At 51.3% G+C, this 17,898-nt stretch overlaps 5 protein-coding genes across 5 annotated transcripts; 2 read left to right on the top strand and 3 right to left on the bottom strand.

Annotated features, from left to right (window-relative positions):
• Positions 1-750: 750 nt before the first annotated feature.
• On the bottom strand, positions 751-2,430 carry sclB (putative C6 transcription factor; the record flags this gene model as incomplete). The annotated part of the gene is made up of 2 exons (XM_040849031.1): positions 751-1,710; positions 1,792-2,430. The coding sequence occupies 2 exons, from the start codon at positions 2,428-2,430 to the stop codon at positions 751-753; spliced, it is 1,599 nt and encodes a 532-aa protein (XP_040706343.1).
• A 7,138-nt stretch (positions 2,431-9,568) lies between these two features.
• ASPSYDRAFT_41211 (ATP-dependent RNA helicase DBP10) lies at positions 9,569-12,898 on the bottom strand. Its single transcript, XM_040846224.1, has one exon. The coding sequence runs from the start codon at positions 12,851-12,853 to the stop codon at positions 10,025-10,027; it is 2,829 nt and encodes a 942-aa protein (XP_040706342.1). The 5' UTR covers positions 12,854-12,898; the 3' UTR covers positions 9,569-10,024.
• Positions 12,899-12,975: 77 nt separating this feature from the next.
• Positions 12,976-14,162, top strand: ASPSYDRAFT_41210 (putative replication factor-a protein). The gene is made up of 3 exons (XM_040846223.1): positions 12,976-13,138; positions 13,189-13,256; positions 13,358-14,162. Exons 1-3 carry the CDS (start codon positions 13,135-13,137, stop codon positions 14,078-14,080), a joined length of 795 nt encoding a protein of 264 aa, XP_040706341.1. The 5' UTR covers positions 12,976-13,134; the 3' UTR covers positions 14,081-14,162.
• A 169-nt stretch (positions 14,163-14,331) lies between these two features.
• On the bottom strand, positions 14,332-16,317 carry ASPSYDRAFT_86221 (MATE family efflux transporter; the record flags this gene model as incomplete). Its single annotated transcript, XM_040851627.1, has 3 exons — positions 14,332-15,138; positions 15,194-15,552; positions 15,624-16,317. 3 exons carry the CDS (start codon positions 16,315-16,317, stop codon positions 14,332-14,334), a joined length of 1,860 nt encoding a protein of 619 aa, XP_040706340.1.
• Positions 16,318-17,245: 928 nt separating this feature from the next.
• On the top strand, positions 17,246-17,833 carry ASPSYDRAFT_55387 (DUF202 domain-containing protein; the record flags this gene model as incomplete). Its single annotated transcript, XM_040849030.1, has 2 exons — positions 17,246-17,340; positions 17,410-17,833. The coding sequence occupies 2 exons, from the start codon at positions 17,246-17,248 to the stop codon at positions 17,831-17,833; spliced, it is 519 nt and encodes a 172-aa protein (XP_040706339.1).
• Between the last annotated feature and the right edge of the window lie 65 nt (positions 17,834-17,898).

The following is a 17,898-nucleotide window of genomic DNA, read 5'->3' as shown; positions in this document are numbered from 1 at the left end:
CGAGGTCTGCATCGTTTACTGGGAGGTCGGAATAGCGTGGTTAAGAGGCTGTTCATACGGTGGCAGTGATGTCATTGAGAATGGTAACGAGCGTGAATATATTCCGTGCATGGAGTTTTCAATTCGGGATGAAATTATGGATTCGGGGAATACGACAGTAGAAGGGGCCAGAAATGTCAAATAACTTTATTATGCAGTGACAGGGACAGCGAATGTTCGGGTGAGGAGTCCGATTAGGGCTAGGTACTATTCCGAAACAACCTGCCGGTCTAAGATCAGACCACGCACGAAAGTGATAGAGAGAATACATTACATTCCGGAGCAGTAATAAAAGGAATCCAACGCTGTCTAAGTATGAATGACAATGAAACAGACTTCAAGTCCTGCGAGGTATCCTTGGGAAATGCAACACGCCATGCAATGAAGATCCGAGCCAAATCCCAACCCAACGCCAATGCGACTTCCAGAAAAATAAACGACAGTAGGTAGAATCAGACCGCGATAAAGAAAAACAAAGGAAACCATAACAAGCGATTGTGGGCAAGTAAATGAGTAGTATACAGCCAATCGAACAAAGTGCTAACTGACCTGTCAGGGATAATTATTTGAACAAAGGAAATATACATCAGGATCGTCAGTCGTTGTAGACCCTGCTACAAACATCAATATCCGGAGTAATGTGCACTTTTTTCGCTGTTAAAGCGAGGAAGTAAAATCCTAAACGGGAGACGATAGGCGAGACGAGATCATTTAGTCGTTGACCATGTCATCCAGTGCCATTTTACGGCGCTTCGCGGGCCTCGAGTCTCCATCATCACCTTCATGCTCGCGCTGCTCATCGTATGTGCGAGAAGGTGGCAGTCGTTGCGACCGCGCTTCTGTAGGAGACAGCGCACTGAGATGGCTCATTTGACCAACGTCGGTGGCAGACGGCCGCATCTGGTTGCTTGGAGATATTGGCTCCATAAATCCCCCCTGCTGTTGTCGAAAATCCTGCGCTTGATGTGGCGGCGACCATGCCGCCGGGTAAGGTTCGCTGGGTCGGGGTGGCTGGGGGTTGGCTACCGGCGAAGGATAAATGGGAGGAAGTCTGACCGGAGACTCTAACAAACCCTCGCGAGGGTCTCTCTGGACAGGGGCCTCGCCCATTGGCATACGACCCACCATTCCAGTATGTTCAGGGTAGGGAGAAATCGGGACACCGTACGGTTGGTTATATTGCGGGGGTGATGCTGTGGCGTGCATTGGCGGGTTTGGATAAGATGACATTGAATGTCTTCCAACGCCGGCAGGCATGCGACCAGCTACCAGAGCCGGATTGCAGCCTGCAGGAACGGTCATATAGCCTGGTGGCGAAACAGCAGTCATGGATTGAGCAGATCCGGAGGAAGAAAATCGTCTATGGCCCATCGTTCTTTGTGTTGTCAGTGAGGGGTCTATACCATGTGGATATACCACGGCCGGCCATCGATGGTGTTGTCCTGGAGGTGGTCGTCCCATCATCCCTGTTTGCGCGGGATGTATCTGAAGATCAGTCATAGGGCGAAGTTCACGAGAGGATGTCGCACGATGCATCGGACGTCTCGCTGCTCCGTGGTCCCCTGGTCCTCCCCGGTGATCCATCTGCGTTGCATACGTTCGGATTGAACCCTCCTCCGCTTTCAACGGTGGCCGCCCTCGCTTTTTATGCGTGACATCGACGCAAGTATCCTATGAAGCCTACTATGAGCTAATCCTATTCCAATGATCTATGGCGGTGAAATTAGGTTTCTGAGAAAGAAAAGGACTTACAGCTTTGCCAGATAATACACATCTCCGGCACGGCCGGGCCGGATCACAGCCCAAATGCTTTTTCTTGCAGTTGACACACGCTGATGCAACATGAGCCTTTGTTCGTCGGGTGGTCTTTTGCGGCAGTGCGCGAGACGCCGATACGGTTGCCGCAGCCCCAAATGTTGGTGGCGGATACGCTGCCGCTGAGGGCTGTGAGGATGGTTGACCTGTAAATGCTGGCGGGAAACGTGAGGATGAAAATGGCTCGCTGAAGACGAGCGATTGTCTCAGCGCCTCGTCTCCCGGTGTTGTCACGAGACGCTGCAACGCAGGCTCTCGAGATGCGCCTGGGGATGTCGGAGAAAGGATGGGCCCTGCGGTAGTAGTTGATGTTGCGTCAACGGAAGTACCAGTGGCAGTTGTTACCGGCTTTGGCAGGTCTGGATGCCCAGGCCGCCTGACGTTTCCTAGGGTCTCCAGCGGGTCCTCTGCTGGAACTGAGGTGGACATAGAGCAGGGGAGTGGAAGATCCCGAGGCGTGAACCGTCGAGCATTTGCAGACCGAGGCCGATTCAACAGATGCCGCTCGGGGCCTGGGAATCGAAGACGTCCGAACTCTGATGCCGCAAAGGAATGAGGGAGGACGAGAGATTGCATCTGGTGATTGCCGACGGCACCGTCTCGTTCTTTGCTGCGTCAGGTCGAGAGAGCGACAGAGGCCTTCACAATAATAGAAAACTAGGTGATTTCGATCTAGGGGTGGGCAGCATATCTGACATCGATGGAGTGTTTCGTTGGGTGACTCGGTTGTGGTGATGTGTTGGTCAGTCGACGGTCATAATTAGGCTCGCACGGTTACAGCGTGAGGACCACAGGAGAGCTTATAGTCGGCAGTCAGTACCGATTCACTCTCGGAGGAGTCATAAAATGGGGACGCATTGATCAGCGCCGAACAGCCAGATCGTGACGGCAGGGTTCCATGGCTTCGATGGTTCCCAATCCGGGACGATTTATTGCAGCATGGTGGGCGATCACTGGAGAAAGGGCGAAGAAAAGCAATTAATGGAAGGAAAACGCATGGGCGTATCTTACCTGACACAAATTCGGCGACTGTAATTTTCTCTTTCCCTTTTTGATTTGATTTCCCTTTTTGTTTGCCCTGTTTATCTATTTTCTCCGCGGTTGAATGGGGTGAGCGAAGAGACGGTGAAGTATACGGGAAGTAAGGTGTCCCGTAAAACCCCGGTGGGCTTGCACACCCTTATAAATTCTCCCAGTGGAAGACAAGGTCACGGCCCGTAATACTCAAAAGAAAGCTAAACCGGAGAAAAATCAAAAGACGATTTCCAAGGAGAAAAAGGAACAGGAGATTTTCTCCCTCTAGCGCCGGGTCCTTGAGGCGAGGAAGAAGAGAGCCGGATTCCTCAGTTTGGACTATTGAAAGAGCCCGGGGCCAAGATGAGATCAAGGGAACCAGAGGGTCCAGGTCTCCAGAAGCTAGAGGCGCTTATTCTCCCGGTTCTGTCGTACACCAGCTGTGAACTGGAATAGGCTAATGATGATAGGAGGGAAGGGTTGAGAGAGGCAGTCAGAAGCCTGCTCAAGAGGGCGTTAGGGTCGCCGTCGGCTGCAGGTTCTGGCAAGGCTTAGATATACTTCCTTTTTCCGCGATCTCCCAGCTTCACTGAATGGGCAGGGGAGACAATGGGAGCAGGTGGGAGGTGGATAAGGAGATGGCCAGTGCGACAGCGCGCCGACTAGCAAACTAGCAGCCGATAGAGCTGATCTCCATTGCGTCGATCATGATGGGGTGATTGCGAGTCGGTCGTGGGAGATAAGCAGGCAGCTGGGGACCAGAACCGAAGGATGGAAGAGCTCCAATCCTCCGGGGAAGGAAAAAGCAAGAAAGGCCAGGGTGGCTGTGGGTGTTGAGAACGAGAGCGCTGAGAAGAAGCAGCAGAAACGAACATGTCAGGCGTGGAATAAGCTCAGTGCGGGATGCTGCCAGCTTTCCCTTGTCCCCCTCTCTTTTGCGAGCAACTACGATTTCCCACTTTCCAGGCCATCCGCCCAGGTACTTCCGCGTATAGTCCAAGTGGGCTGGATCTCCAGCTCCAGGATGGGCCATGGCTGAGGATCCCATAAGCTCCGCTGGGTCGGAGCTGGGAGCTGTCACTCAACCAGTTCTCCGAAAAGAGGCATACCAAAGACCTGGGAGGGGGCAATGGAGGGCAAAAAGGGACACCAGGAGGGGGCGATTCAGTACTTAGGTCAGGTTTCCCAATTTTCATGCACATCTTCATTTTTCTCAGGCTGTTATTCGGCAGACGCAAGCCAGGATCGACGCCGGCGGAGCGTCACCAGGAGTAGTGCCAATAGTCCCTTGGCTCGCTGGCAAAACGTCCTTCCGAATTAAGCTTGTCCTCATCTCTATGGTCTCTTGTATTAATTTATCCGAATTGCTAGTGGAAATAAAGCAAAGAAAAAATAAAAAAAAGCATCAGTAAAATCCGGAAGTAGAGTGCTGTGTGATGTGTCGCCTGAATCATACAACACGCACGTCCAATCCACGCGGCTGGATCTCTACTGTTTCCGACAGACACCGGGAATTTACTGCTCTGGGATACTCTGCTGGTTCAATCCTGACTATCGGGCCGGCTTCCTGCTGGGACAGTCTCGCGATTATCCTGTCTACTTTGTGAAGGGGATTTCTTATCGCAACAAACTACGGTAGACGAGTAAACTAGCGCGAACGTGGGAGCTCGGAGGGTGAAAGCCAATCCGGAACACGAATCTCGTTCGCTTTTGGGCCTGAATATTGGAAGAACGATAATAACAATCCAGTGATTCTCTGATCGTTTGAGCTTTTCCCTCTTCGCCGATGATTCTTGCTTTAGCATCCTCGCTCGCCCAGAAAGTTAATTCAGGTTGAAGGCAACTGGAACCTCATCCTCATACCTCCTCAAAGGAAAACGAGAAAGCCAAGATAGGCCGGGAAAAAAGGAGACGCGGGACATGGCACCTTGTCATAAGAAGCAATGTCGCCCATTTGTGACATCAACGTACAGTGCATCCATTATCCCTTGATCCAGGATCGTTACAAAGTACGTACCGAGCAAACTGGATGGGTCCACTCTAAATTCGTTCAATAAGCTTCACCAACTCCCTGAATTTGAGGCTTTGAGCAACATAATTTTGCAGTGTGGTTATCCGACACTTGACGAATGACGCCAGCGCATCCCGCCGAACACAGAAATATTTGAAATGGCAGGTCGCATTTCTCCGCAACTCATGCAGAGTGCTGGCGAACCCCACCCATCAGATTCACACCTCGACAGGGCAGAGTACGCAATTGCTGGTTGCTTCTCATGCCAGTGTTAAAGGGCCATCCACATGCACCTCCATGCTTGCACGCTGATATTTTGCAGCCTTGGTGGGTTACGTTGTTTATCGCGAATGATCTTCGTTGTCGCCCTGTCAGTCTGAAGATCCCGCAGACCTGAACTCCAAGCGGATTCCAGTTCCGAAGCGTCGCCGGGGAGGAACCCTAACTCGGCGCTTCCTCCCGCGGCGAACAAGCAGCCAAATCTCGAAGATGAAGAGGCCGTCGTATCTGAATGATGGAATGGAGATGAAAAAATAATGTAAAAAGGACGTGATAAGTTGTCACTTTCAGATGTGGCTGCAGCTACTGCGTTCTTGTGGGACGAGCATAAGTCAAGTTTGATCACCTGAGCTCCGGACGATTTGCCGACATTGTTCTGGGTGGGAATTGGAAATATTCCGTCACTCCCGTGCGATCAATCCAGTACTAGAGATCCACCGGCTATCATCCGATGTCGTCCAGGAGTCAGGACGGATGACGAAATGATGGGGAAATATAGGAGTTTTCGGGAGAAAGCACGAGTGTGTTGTTCGAACAACGGGTTCCTTATCCACAATCGTTCGAACGACGTTGGTTGATCATTATAGCGGTGGGAATCATTCACAACGAAGAATGGCCCATCTTATCTCTCGGTTCTCTCCCTCCCAGCAACTAGCTTAGTTCTGGCGTATTGATGTCTGACCTCGGGGAATTCTCATGATACATGTGACGATGTGAGCCCTACCATTGGTCTCACCCTGAAAAGGAAGGCCAATCGAAAGTTAGAATTGGCAAGAAAAAAGGAGCAAATTCTCCAAAGGATGTCCATGCGACCAATGGTTCGCGTGCAAAGGCGCGAAACGCCAACACATCCGCGCAGCCGGTTAGGCAGCCAGCAGCCAGCCTATCACTGACAAAAAGGGAAGGAAAACAGAATGAACGCTGGCGATTGAGAGAACTCCATTCTTCACTTTCTTGTGCAACATGCCGCACGCGGGGACATCAGTAAGGGGGTCGAGAATATGTTTCTTGTCGAGTGCTCGAGCTGTCACTGGCCAGGAATTCGAAAAAAGCGGGAAGAGTGATTTGGCGAATTGTACGGCCGATACCAAGTGCTGAGATGAGGGGCCCAGAGAACGGCCAGCGGTTCATGCAATTTGAAGGATGGGGCCGAACGCCAGCACGATGATCTGCCATATTGGGGCCTCACAAATGTCAATAGTGCAGCGCGCTAAGTCCGACTTAACCTGAACAGGTAAAGAGGCGGGTGGATAGCGGATGGTGAAGGGTTGACGCTGGGGATGCCATGGAAAAGGACCAGTGACAGTGACGATGGTGCAGCGAGATCGCAGGGCGATGTGACCGGCTGATTCTGGAGCAAGCTCTATTCGAGGTTCCTACGAGACCATCCATACCTCAACAAGTCAGTCAGAATCCAGTCGCTCGATCAGCATCTGCTGTTGTGTCACCCAGACATCTGGATCGGAGGATGTTACTACAAAAGAGCAGCAAAACGGACGGCTTGCAGCCTGGACTTCACAGCAGCGTCATTATGGGTCGTCGCAGTTGATTCCAAGCAATCTACCCTACCTCAGACGACATCGTACTTGAAGGGCTGAGGTCAGGCGAAAGGGACGTTTGCCGACGGGAAGCTGGCAGCCTGCGTTTCCCACAACGAGACTAGCGAGTCCCGTGAGTCCCGTGCACGTCCGCGTTGGGCAACGATTGGCGGCACTATTGTTCTTCTGTCGCCGCACGACGAACTATTCAAACACCAGCTCCCAACACCGTCATCCATGGATCATTTTTCTTTCAAAGTTCAATCGCTAGTCCAGCCAGGACCACTTCCGTCGGAACATTTTGCAGATCCCGTTTCTTTTTCTGCGGTTCATCCTGGGTTGCTTGTCTATCACACTCAGCCCACAGCTGCTCAGCCTAACTAACGTTAGCTCATCCCCTGAACGTCATCCGAGCCAAACTTCCAGCGAAGGTGCCGCAGAAATCTACGGAAGTCGCCGCGTCTCTTTATGAGTCTGTGTTTATGGACAGGGGATTGTCCATCTGGTAGCACACCGTGGATCCTTCCGACACGATTGCTGCGGCGAAATCTTCCGAAAGAGTTCTGCGCAAGATGCCCTCTTCAGCTCCGTAACGTACTTTTACGCCCTCCTCTGTTCTATTGTCCGACAATCCTCAGCCGTCAATAAGTAAAGCCAAATGTGGACGCTGTGCGATTTACTACCTGGCACAGTCGTAACTGCCGCACTCCTGGTCTTTCCGCAAGCCACGGCCATGCCAGGTTCGCCGTTATTGTACGACACTGCAATGGTTCGTGGTCACTGGGTCAGTGGAAATCAATATCATGGTCGATGACTCGATTATCCAGGCGCCTGTTGATGACCGGGGCTCGCTCGCGGGGTTCTATTGTTTCGCAAAAACAATGTCACACCGGAACTTGGAGGGACACAGCAGCGATGGTAAACTACGGAAATTCATAAACCGATTTCTGCTTGGGCATCCCACGGTATCACTCGTCGCAAAATATCATCGCCTCACCAAATACAACTACTCAATACGCCTTTTTTTTTATTCTACCGTGCTTGCGCGTCAACTACCTCGAGCATGCATGCATGCAAGGTGGCGTCCTATATATGACCGTTAGACGGTCGGCGGCTGTGATGGTAACCCTGATTCCCAAGAGAAAAGATCCACAACTGTGGACTTGCATGGTGAACTTCCGGAGGGCAGGGTCCAATTATTGCTCTCAAAGCCGCCGGACATGTTGCATGACGTTCAGATATCCAACAAAGACATCTAACCGCTCATCAGCATCTTATTTGGACGCAATTGCACAAAGGTTGGCAACAATAACGGCTACTGTCCAGTTGTCTCGGCAGTGGTTTGACAGCATTAAGAAGAGAGGTTGTCTCAACGTGGTTCCCGTGGTGCTGTGCAACCATACCGAAATCTTGCATTCATGCTTGTGATGGTCTCGTATTGCAACAACAGACATTGCGGTATGCGCTCATGAATTGCTTCCATGGCAGACTGTCGACCCAGCCTCACTTTCCTCTACATATTGTCATGTGCCACACGCGAGGGCGGCTGGGTCTTGCAGCCCTTGTTTCTATCGGTGTGCGTCGCAGAGAGAGAGAGGCGCGCCACGTACAGTAACGCATTCGATAGTACCAACATCTCGACCGGACGTGACACAGAGCCGGCAATACAAAAATAGAGTGGCCTTGTTCAACAAAAATCTGGACGCTTTATCCCGAGATGGAGACCAACACCGACATACCTTGCGTGGATGAAGTTTGATTGTAAGCCCGCGAGAAGTCGGTGAGTATGTGACAAGTAATATACCCTTGTTGCCTTCTCCTGCCTTACTTTTGATATCCTAACCGTTGCCAATATCCTTTGGTAATGCGAACCTAATTCCAATTATCGTGCCGACATTTTCTGCTATTCTGGATTTACATCCGCAGTCGGATCCGGCTCGGACCGCAATTTCACATCCAGCCAGCTCCCTAGCAGTGGAAGGGGCATCCTCGTTAGCTCCGGAAACATGTCCGAACATCACACATTATGCTATTTTCCTACTTCCCGGGTTTCTCACGATATCCAGATGCTTGAGACGATGACTAACTACTTGGGTACCCAGTAGGCGTCGGCGGATCTCTACTGACTTGGGTCCCTCCAGGTCTTCCGAAAACCACCACTCGGGCACAGAATAGAATCTAGGTGTTTTTGGTTATGGTGGTTCATTCGCGTCTTACAGAGCGTGATACTGGGGGAAACCGTCAATTTCTGGAGTCCCAGAACTGTTCATTCTGTGTACTTGTTTTTCTACTTCTCGGGGCTCGCAAGTCATCACCGTATCCAACTAGGGTCCAAGTGGACCATGTAAGGCAAATTTATCTCGTCGATCTTCGGCGTATGCAAGTTAAACCAACCCACTGGGCATGTCAACCAGGGATCATCACTCATCGAAGCTCAATGAGGCTCATTCATTCGGTTTTGAGAAATTAAATGCCAAACGCCGTCTCCGCGGTAAAATAGCCACAAAGGTACGTGTTATCATAGAGATATTTCAGAATGGAGAAACAGTCGCTTTTGCCTCGGGTGACAAAATTAGAAATCCCGAGTGCTTGCGCGATCTCTTGTATTTCTCAATGACATGGATGATCCTCGATCATTGATACGCCACCATATCCCCCACCTTTTCCAATTATTCTCATCCCTCCGCCCAGATTCCGGCAATTGGAAGTAGGCCGCATGAAGTCCATAACAACCGATGTGACTCGGAGAGCTGGATGTGATATGTCCCCTGTCGGAACCAATATTATGTCTAATGGCGCCCCTTCATTGGATAAAGTTCGAAAAGGCACTCGATGGGTGTGATTATTTTCTTTCAGCTCCCCAGGCGGCCGTTCAAGTCTCTTGGTATTGTGAAGTCTACGTGTCTGGTTGGAGAATTCGGGGTCCAATACTTTTTCCTTTTTGCTCCGATTTTGGGCTTATTTTTCCCAACAGCATCACATTGGTCAGCTGTGCTGGATCCTTGGCATCCACAGATGTTTCCAAGGGTTTTGGTTTCATTGGAATGATGATTCCGGTGTGTCTTCTCCGCGACGACTTATCGAGGTAGGCCAGGGTAGTCGAACTGAAGCACGATGGGAAGCTGAGCATAAATTTCGTCGGCATTGTTATCTTAGATGTAGTCTGTCATAACAGGAAGTCATTCCTCCATTGCTCCGAGGGTTCCTCGTGAAATTAGTAAATTTGAGACAAAGGGTATCTCGTATTCTGATTTTGGTGGTCTATATACAGAGTATGGGTGTGTTGAGATGACACAAGTGAAAACCACGGCTGTTGCACGCACTAACGTTACTTCTTCCTCGACGGCCGAGCATTCTTCTCCCTTCTTTTCTGCTTCAACTTCCTCGCCTTCCGAATATCGTCGGTATTCTTAATCTCACTCTTCCCACCGGATGCAAACCCACCAACCTTAGCGGCAGCTCTCTCCTTCGCAGCCTCACCCTTCTTCTTCATCTTCTCATAATCCCCACGTAACGGATCCGCAGCCTTAGGCGCCTGATCCTTCCGATGTCTGAACCTCTTACCACCCATTCCCCCATTCCCAAAGTCGGACGCAAGCCCAGGCGTCTCTGCCTCGCCAACCCGTGGCAACCGTCCAACCCTCTTGCCCTTCTTCCACGCATCGAACCGTCCACTGCGGAAACTAGACGCTATCTTTGCACCACTCTCACCGCGTACCAAACGTGTGCCCTTTGATCCGTCCTCGTCGTTTTGGCGCTCAACGTACTTCTTGTGCCGCTTATCCCAGCGCTTCATGGTGCGGGGTTCACCGAACCCACGACCTCCTTCGTCGGCTTGCAGGTCCATGGTCTCCGTGCGTGTGGCGGATGCGAAGTTAGCGTTCGTGCCGGAGTGCACACCGTAAGCTCGGTCTTCGGCTAGGGTGTTGTTGGTGGGGGTGTAGGACATAAAGTATTCTGGGTTTTGGAAGGTCGAGGTGACGGTGGCAGCAGTCTCGTCCGCGTTGTTCTTGTTAGAGGACTTCTTATTGTTGCTATTTGACTGGCCGTAGGAAGAGAATGTAACTTCGAGGTCTGACTCCGAGGCCATGGACATGTTGTCCGGCACATCGTTCTCTGCACCCGGGTCCGAGAGTGCGTCCTCGTCGGCTTCATCTACCCCATTGGTTTGTGGTGCGTCGCCGGCAGGTTTGGCAGTGAGTTCTTCGGCCTGTGCGCGGCGCTTCTTCTTGTTGTCAAGAGTATGCCGGACCCGCTTAATCGACTCGAGTGCTTCATCGGGTTCGCCCGCCTTACCACTGCCCTTACCGGTACGTCGGTTTTGAACTTCGAATATTGTCTCTTGCGGGCGGTAACCTCCGATACGTGCGAGCATCTTCTCACGTTCGACTTCCATGTTGGTTTCCTCGCCTTGAAATAAAGAGTGGATGGCTGCCCAGCCGTCCGAGGCAACGACTTGCTTTGCTCGCTTGGCGCTCTCGAGCGAGGCGGCATTCCGCGTACGCATGTAAAGTTTCTCTCCCTTCCCAGCAACAGTGCGCTGGCTAGCAATGTCTCGAACGTCACCTAGGACCCTGCTTACCCATTCACAGCTTTGCGAGAGGCCGTCTCGAGGCAAGCTTCCGACCGCGACGTCCTCAGCGAAGTTGACCTGATCCGCAGGATGACGACCGAGAACCAGCTTGCGGCCCAGGAAAAGTTGCAAGTCAAGAAGGTAGGGGGCATCTGCATCTCGGACAAGACTGTAACTCCAACCTGTCCTTCCGGCACGAGCTGTTCGACCGACTCGGTGGACGAAGATCTTAGGTTGGGAAGGGAAGTCGTAGTTGATGACGTTGGCAAGGATAGGAATATCGATACCTCTGGCTGCAACGTCGGTAACCACAAGAATATTGGAGATACCTGTTCTGAAGTTCTGGACCTGGATCTTACGGGCTGTTTGATCCAGGGAACCGTAAACGAAGGAAACTGCGAATCCAGCTTCGCGGAGGAGCGAGTAGAGGTAATCTACATGATGCTTTGTCGCTGCGAAGACGATCGTGGAGTGTTTCGTGGGCGACTCCTTCATGTTTACGGATCGTTCCATCTCTGATCGCTTGCGCTTCTTGTTCTTCGATTCGTCCGGGTCACCCTCGCTGATTTTGCGTCTCTGTGAAGCTTCCGTTGGTCCGGTAGGCATTTTGATGACCTCATGTAGGACGTAAAGTAAAGCACCCTCCTTCTCTGCCGACTTGATAGAGAAGAACGCGTTCTGCAGATCCGGGGAAATCTTGCTCTCTGTATCCAACCGAACAAGGGTAGGGTCCTGTAAACCGGCCCTTGCAAATTCCACAAGGGACTTTGGCAGTGTAGCAGAAAACAGCAGAGTCTGTCTCGTAGCGGGCAGACCATGAAGAATCTCCGTCAATTGAGCCGCAAAACCCATCTCGAAAAGTCGATCAGCCTCGTCAAATACGACGTACCGGACGCTTGACAAATCCAAATTCATCTCCACCTTCAAGTGCAGGAACCGACCAGGGGTAGCGATGACAATATCCGGATTACTAGCCATCATGCCAAATTGCTCCTCCAAACTATCACCACCAACTAGGAGCACAGACTTGAGATCCGTTCCTTTTCCCAGTTCTTTAACAACCTTTAGAGTCTGCAGCGCCAACTCACGCGACGGAGACATGATCAATCCCCGAGCTCCAAACTTCGTACTATGAGACCTCAACTTCTCAATCATAGGAATCACAAACGCAGCCGTCTTTCCGGAACCCGTCCTAGCCATACCGACTACATCCTGGTCCTCCATAATAACAGGTATTGTTTTCCGCTGAATCGGCGTCGGGACCGAGAAACCTTTCCGTGTGATAGCCTTCAGCAAGTTCGCATTCAATCCCATGGCCTGGAAACCGCCGCCCTTCTTCACCGTACGGCCCTTGAGGTTGGCGCTTTTGCGGTTTGCAGACGTCTGCTGCTCCGCGATAAATGCCTCGTCATCCTCGTCCGAGTCGCCGCCGAGAAAATCGAGATCCTGGGCTACCGGCGCCTTTTTGCGTTTCGTTGCTGATTTTGTTTGCTCGACTTCGGAATCGCTGTCATTTTGGAAAAGCGCGCCTGTTATGTCGAATTCGTTCTCCGATAGGGCCGGAGAAGCCGCGCGGGGAGCCATGTTAACTGCTATCCCCTCGAAATATTAATCGAACTTTTGGTTGTCTCTATCTCAGCGTCAACTTTTTTTTTTTCTTGATAACGGTAAATTTCCAAGGCGGTGAAAGTCCGGATCATCAGTAGGTCCGAGTAGTGATGCAAATCATGCAAACAAATCAAGCTCCCCGCGACGCGTCCACCAGCGAAACACGTCCCGAAGAGGTAAAATGACTGCTTCCACAGCTTGTCGATATTGTTACGCAGCTTGAGCTTCACGCATATATTCGAAACTCAGACACAACAATGGGTACTTCTCCCCGTTTATATATTCCTATCCATTTACTAATCAGCCTACAGACTACGGATACGGAGGTGGTGGCGGTGGCTTCGTGCCTGGAGAGACAACCAGCCCATCTGGTGGAAGGGTACCCTCCTCGTTCTCTTCTTCCTTCCTGAGTCTTTTACTACAGCTTATTGTTTGCTCTGTTCTATTTTGGCTTTTGCTAACTCCAAATCTACTCTCCAGACAGAGGCAAACAACACAACCCTCCGCCCAGTAACAATCAAACAGATCCTTGATTCCACCCAACCCTACCCCGAGGCCAACTACACAATCGACGGGCAAGATGTCTCGAGCGTCGTCTTCGTCGGCCAAGTCCGAAACATCAGCACGCAGGCGACAAACGTCACATACAAGCTCGATGACGGAACGGGCGAGATAGAAACAAAGCAGTGGGTGACTCCCAGCGACGATATGGACACAACGGACGACCTGGGCAAGGAAGGGAAGGACCGCAACGGCGTCGATGTGAACGGGTATGCGAAGGTGTTTGCCAGGCTAAAGTCGTTGATGGGCGATCGCAAGGTCCTTAACGCGCATTGCGTGCGGCCGTTGACGGATATCAATGAGTTGCATTTCCACTTCCTGGAATCTGCGGCGGTACATTTGTTTCATACGCGGGGTCCGCCGCCGAGTGCCGGAGGTGCTGGTCGTGATGCGGCGATGGGGGAACTTGATGGGACGAGCTATGGGGGTTCGGATGCCGCGCTCCCAGCTATGACTCCGGTCGCGAAAAGAGTATTTAACCTGTTGAAGACGGAGCCGCAGACGAATGAGGGTTTGCATGCGCAATTGATTGCGGCGAAGCTGAGTCTTCCCCCGTCGGATGTGGTGCGGGCAGCTCAGGAGTTGCTCAATACTGGGTTGATTTACCCGACTATTGATGATGACACTTATACTGTTATGTAGATTTCTGTCATACAAGAATATTAAATGAATGATTTCTACGAATATTATATCGGCTAAAAAAAGGCTCTCGCTAATGTCTTCAACGTCTACAATGTCTACAACGATCTCTATTCATTCATACCTTCATGTTCTGTGCTCCCCAAAAAGCCGCATAGCACTTACAACAATTTTATTCAAAACAATCATGCCATACCTCGTCAACGTAACACGTACACGTTCATGTAGATTCCCTCGTTAGCAGAATTTTCTTTTCACGCTGCCGCGTTTCTCCGAACGGCATCCTCAACAGACCGGTTCCAATCCGTATGTGTAAGGAACACTCCCTCGATGAGAGACACAAGACCAAGAGCAATAGCAACACCTGACCAAAGACCAAAAAGCTCCCATCGCAACCCGAACGCGGTCCCGAAACTAATAGGCATTGCAATTGCATAGTAGCAAAAGAGCTGCACATATCCTCCGATTTCCTGCCGTCCAAGACCACGAAGGACGCCATTACAAGTGGCGGCTAGGGCATCAAACAGTTGGAAGGCTGCGCAGAGCGGCAAAACCCGGGCTACAAGCTCGATGACTTCGTCCTCGGAGGTGAAGAGGCGCGGGATGTAGTAGCGGAACGCAGAAACTAGGATCATGTTGAGCAGACCGACGAGGACAGCCCCCCACATTGCGACCTTGGCGGTTGTTTTGGCGGCATCAACGAGGGTGGCACCAATCAGATTGGCAATACGTGTGCTCGCGGAAATAGATAAAGTGAAGGGGATCTGGAACGTAATGGATGATACTGTAGCCAGCACGGACTGGGCGGCCAGTGGAGTAGTTCCAAGGTAGGAGGATCCCAGGGTCAAGACTTCGAATGCGAGACACTCTGCCTCTACCATCAGAAGGCCTGGAAGAGCGAGACGTACCATTGGTCCCCAATTGCTCATCGCGCGTCTGCTCAGCCCATTCCAGCATTCGGAGCCGTCGATAAAATACACGTAGAGGCACAAAAGCACAGGCATGAGGGTGTCAGTAATGGCGACAGCGACAGGAGCACCGACGAAGCCCCATTTGAATTGCTGCGGTCTATGTTAGCCGATTTTCGCGAACTACTGGTTCCTCATCAGAACTTACCCAGACAAATAACCAGTTCATGAATGCATTGAGTGGAGCACATATCAGCAAGACATATAAGGATGCAGAAAAGATACCCTGGGCCTGCACATATCGCTTCCCACTCTCAAACGCAGCATATCCTGGGGCTCCCAGGGCAACCACTTTCAGGTACAGACCAGCCAGATTAGCTACGTCTTTCTCCGGTACTATGCGATTGAGGATTTTATCGGCGAAGAACCAGAGTAGAGCAATTGGGATAGTGATAACCCATAAGAAGCAAACCATCCTCTGCATTTGTAATCCGACCAGCTTTTTCTTCCCAGACCCAAAGGCTTGGGCACAGAGAGTATCTAAACTTGTCGCCAACCCTTGGTAAACTGCGAGCAAATAAATCAGCATTCGAATGACAAAATTCCAAGGAAAAAGAGCCTTTATTCAAGATACACACCTGCGTAACCCGTAATACTAGCGCTCATGCTTGCAAGACTAACCGCACCGAGCTCCTTCTTGCCCAAGTGACCCAACGTAAAAATACTTGCTACAGTCAAGGAATACTGAAGTAGGAAGGTGACCACCAACGGGGCAGCATTTTTGCCAATGACGTTTGCTTCGCGTTTCCACGTCGTATGGATCAGGCCTGCAGTAACGGCTTCCTCCCATTTGCGATCGATATCCTCAGCATCCACAGCGTTGTACCCAGGGCCACCACTCCCCCCTCCACCAAGCAAAGATGTAGTTTCCTCTGCAGGGGCACGAGAGGTACTTCGCTGACGCTTACCAGCCCTGGCCGGGTCAAGGAAGTGGTTATCAGTTAAGAGCTCTCGCTCGTCCTCGATCGCCTGCTCCCGATCCCTCCATGACACTCCTTCATGTTCCGGGTTATGTGGCACCACTGTCGCATGAGACACTGTGGTGAAGAAGCTCGGACGTTGGTAAGAGCCTGCTAAAGAATGAGATGCTGTGCGTGGATGGCTGCGTATGGGCTGAACCGTCGAGTCTTCGGAGTATTCCTCTTCGACGGTGGAAGCCGAATCCCCATCGTCAGCATACTGCTCCAAATCGCGCGCAATCACACTCTCAGCAAGCGGGTCTGCGGAACGAAAGCGGCTGTGGAAGGTTCGGTCTTCCGGTGCGCTGGCCATGCTGAGACGCGATGCAATATTCGTGGGGTATTGGAGGACTGGCTGTTCGGAAGGCGAGATCCTCCGCCGTGATGCAACTGCGGCGGGTTCTGTGAGTTCGAGACGGATATTCGCAATGAAAGCCAGAGGAAAAGGGGAAAGAGAGCCCAGAAACAAGGTTGACGAGCAGCATAAGTAGTCTGGAGTCTGGATCCTTGCATCCCACTCGTGATAAGACTTTGCCTTGGAACCGCTTCCGCTATTTAGCTACTCCACTCACAATCACACCTTCGTATACTCATGACTCACAAAACCGTTCCAACAGTATACCAAGGGCTGGATAGGGCCATTTTTTATCAAGTCAGACGCCAATTAACACTTTCTCAAATACAAAATGAAAGGATCCATTGTAAATGTCAAAGGGCGCAATTCTGGTCGTCCATGCAGTTTGATGCTGACCAAAGAAAAAACGCCCCGCAGATCGTCTCCACCATCCAGTCCGAGCTCTGGAAAGGTAAGCTGAGCCGGGGGAGGGGTGAGATCAACCGATGAGCTTGTCGCGCAATTGGCGACACACCTTCAACCGGCGCTCGTCAGTTGATCTCTCCCCCCCACAGATATAATAATTGCGTCGCTTCCACAGCGCTCTTCGGAACGCGGCGGGACATGCAGAGACAAACTGAAAGAGTCGAAAGAGCTGGATTATCCCAAACTGGATTAGGCCGAAATAAGTCATCACGTGGATGCTCTTCGATCAGCTGGCGAATCTGGAGCAACAGCAGAAATTCACCCGATTTGGAGCAACAGAACGAAGTCACCCCTTTGTCTCCCCAGCCAGAAGATGCAAATCCACAGAATCGACGCCCGGGGACCGTATAACAGGGAATCTCCGGATCAAAACTCCAGCAGACCGCCGATATAACCTACACCTTCTCGCTACAAATACAACATGCCAGAAGAAGCCACACCCGGCGCAGCCGCCACGCGACCGCCATACAACCCGGTGATTAACCCGGTCCATGCAAAGCCAGTCCTAATCGAAGAGTACGCTTTCTCTATCTCGTTCCCTCATATTCGTTGTACACAAAACATGATCTAACGAGTAGAAAACAGGCACCTAGAAGACAGCCAGCACATCTTCCTCACCCGGCCATGGTTCGGCGCTCTTCTCTTCGAAAACGCCGCCTCTGATGCACGCGATCACTGCGCCAATGAGCGCACCTTTCTCTCCTGGCTACGGCTGTCGATGTACCTCGGAATCGTCTCGGTGGCCCTTATCATATCCTTCCACTTCAAAGCCGAGCCATCGAAGATAGAAAAACGGATGTCGCTGCCCATGGGCATTATATTCTGGGTATTAAGTCTAGTGAGCCTTGGGAATGGGTTGGCGAATTATATTCGTACGGTGAAGAAATATAGTCGGAAGGCTGCGCTTGTACAAAGTGGATGGAAGACGCAGTTGACGTTTATGGTTGTTGGTGGGGTGATTCTGGGGAGTTGCATAGTGCTTCTAGTGACGGATGCACATAATTATTGATTCAAGAGAGCAGGATACATGATTCGAAGTGGGGAGTTTGATTAGGCAGGCAAGACATGGAAAAT

This window comes from Aspergillus sydowii (assembly GCF_001890705.1).
Source record: "Aspergillus sydowii CBS 593.65 unplaced genomic scaffold ASPSYscaffold_2, whole genome shotgun sequence".
Taxonomy (NCBI): domain Eukaryota; kingdom Fungi; phylum Ascomycota; class Eurotiomycetes; order Eurotiales; family Aspergillaceae; genus Aspergillus; species Aspergillus sydowii.
The sequence above is the reverse complement of the archived record's forward strand: the minus strand, read 5'-3'. Positions and strand labels throughout refer to the sequence as shown.

Bases quoted from the DNA above. Each gene is read 5' to 3' on its own strand.
- ASPSYDRAFT_41211 (XM_040846224.1), bottom strand. From the start codon at position 12,853: ATGGCTCCCCGCGCGGCTTCTCCGGCCCTATCGGAGAACGAATTCGAC.
- ASPSYDRAFT_41210 (XM_040846223.1), top strand. The intron at 13,257-13,357 runs GTACCCTCCTCG...TCTACTCTCCAG, and splicing joins CCAGCCCATCTGGTGGAAGG to ACAGAGGCAAACAACACAAC.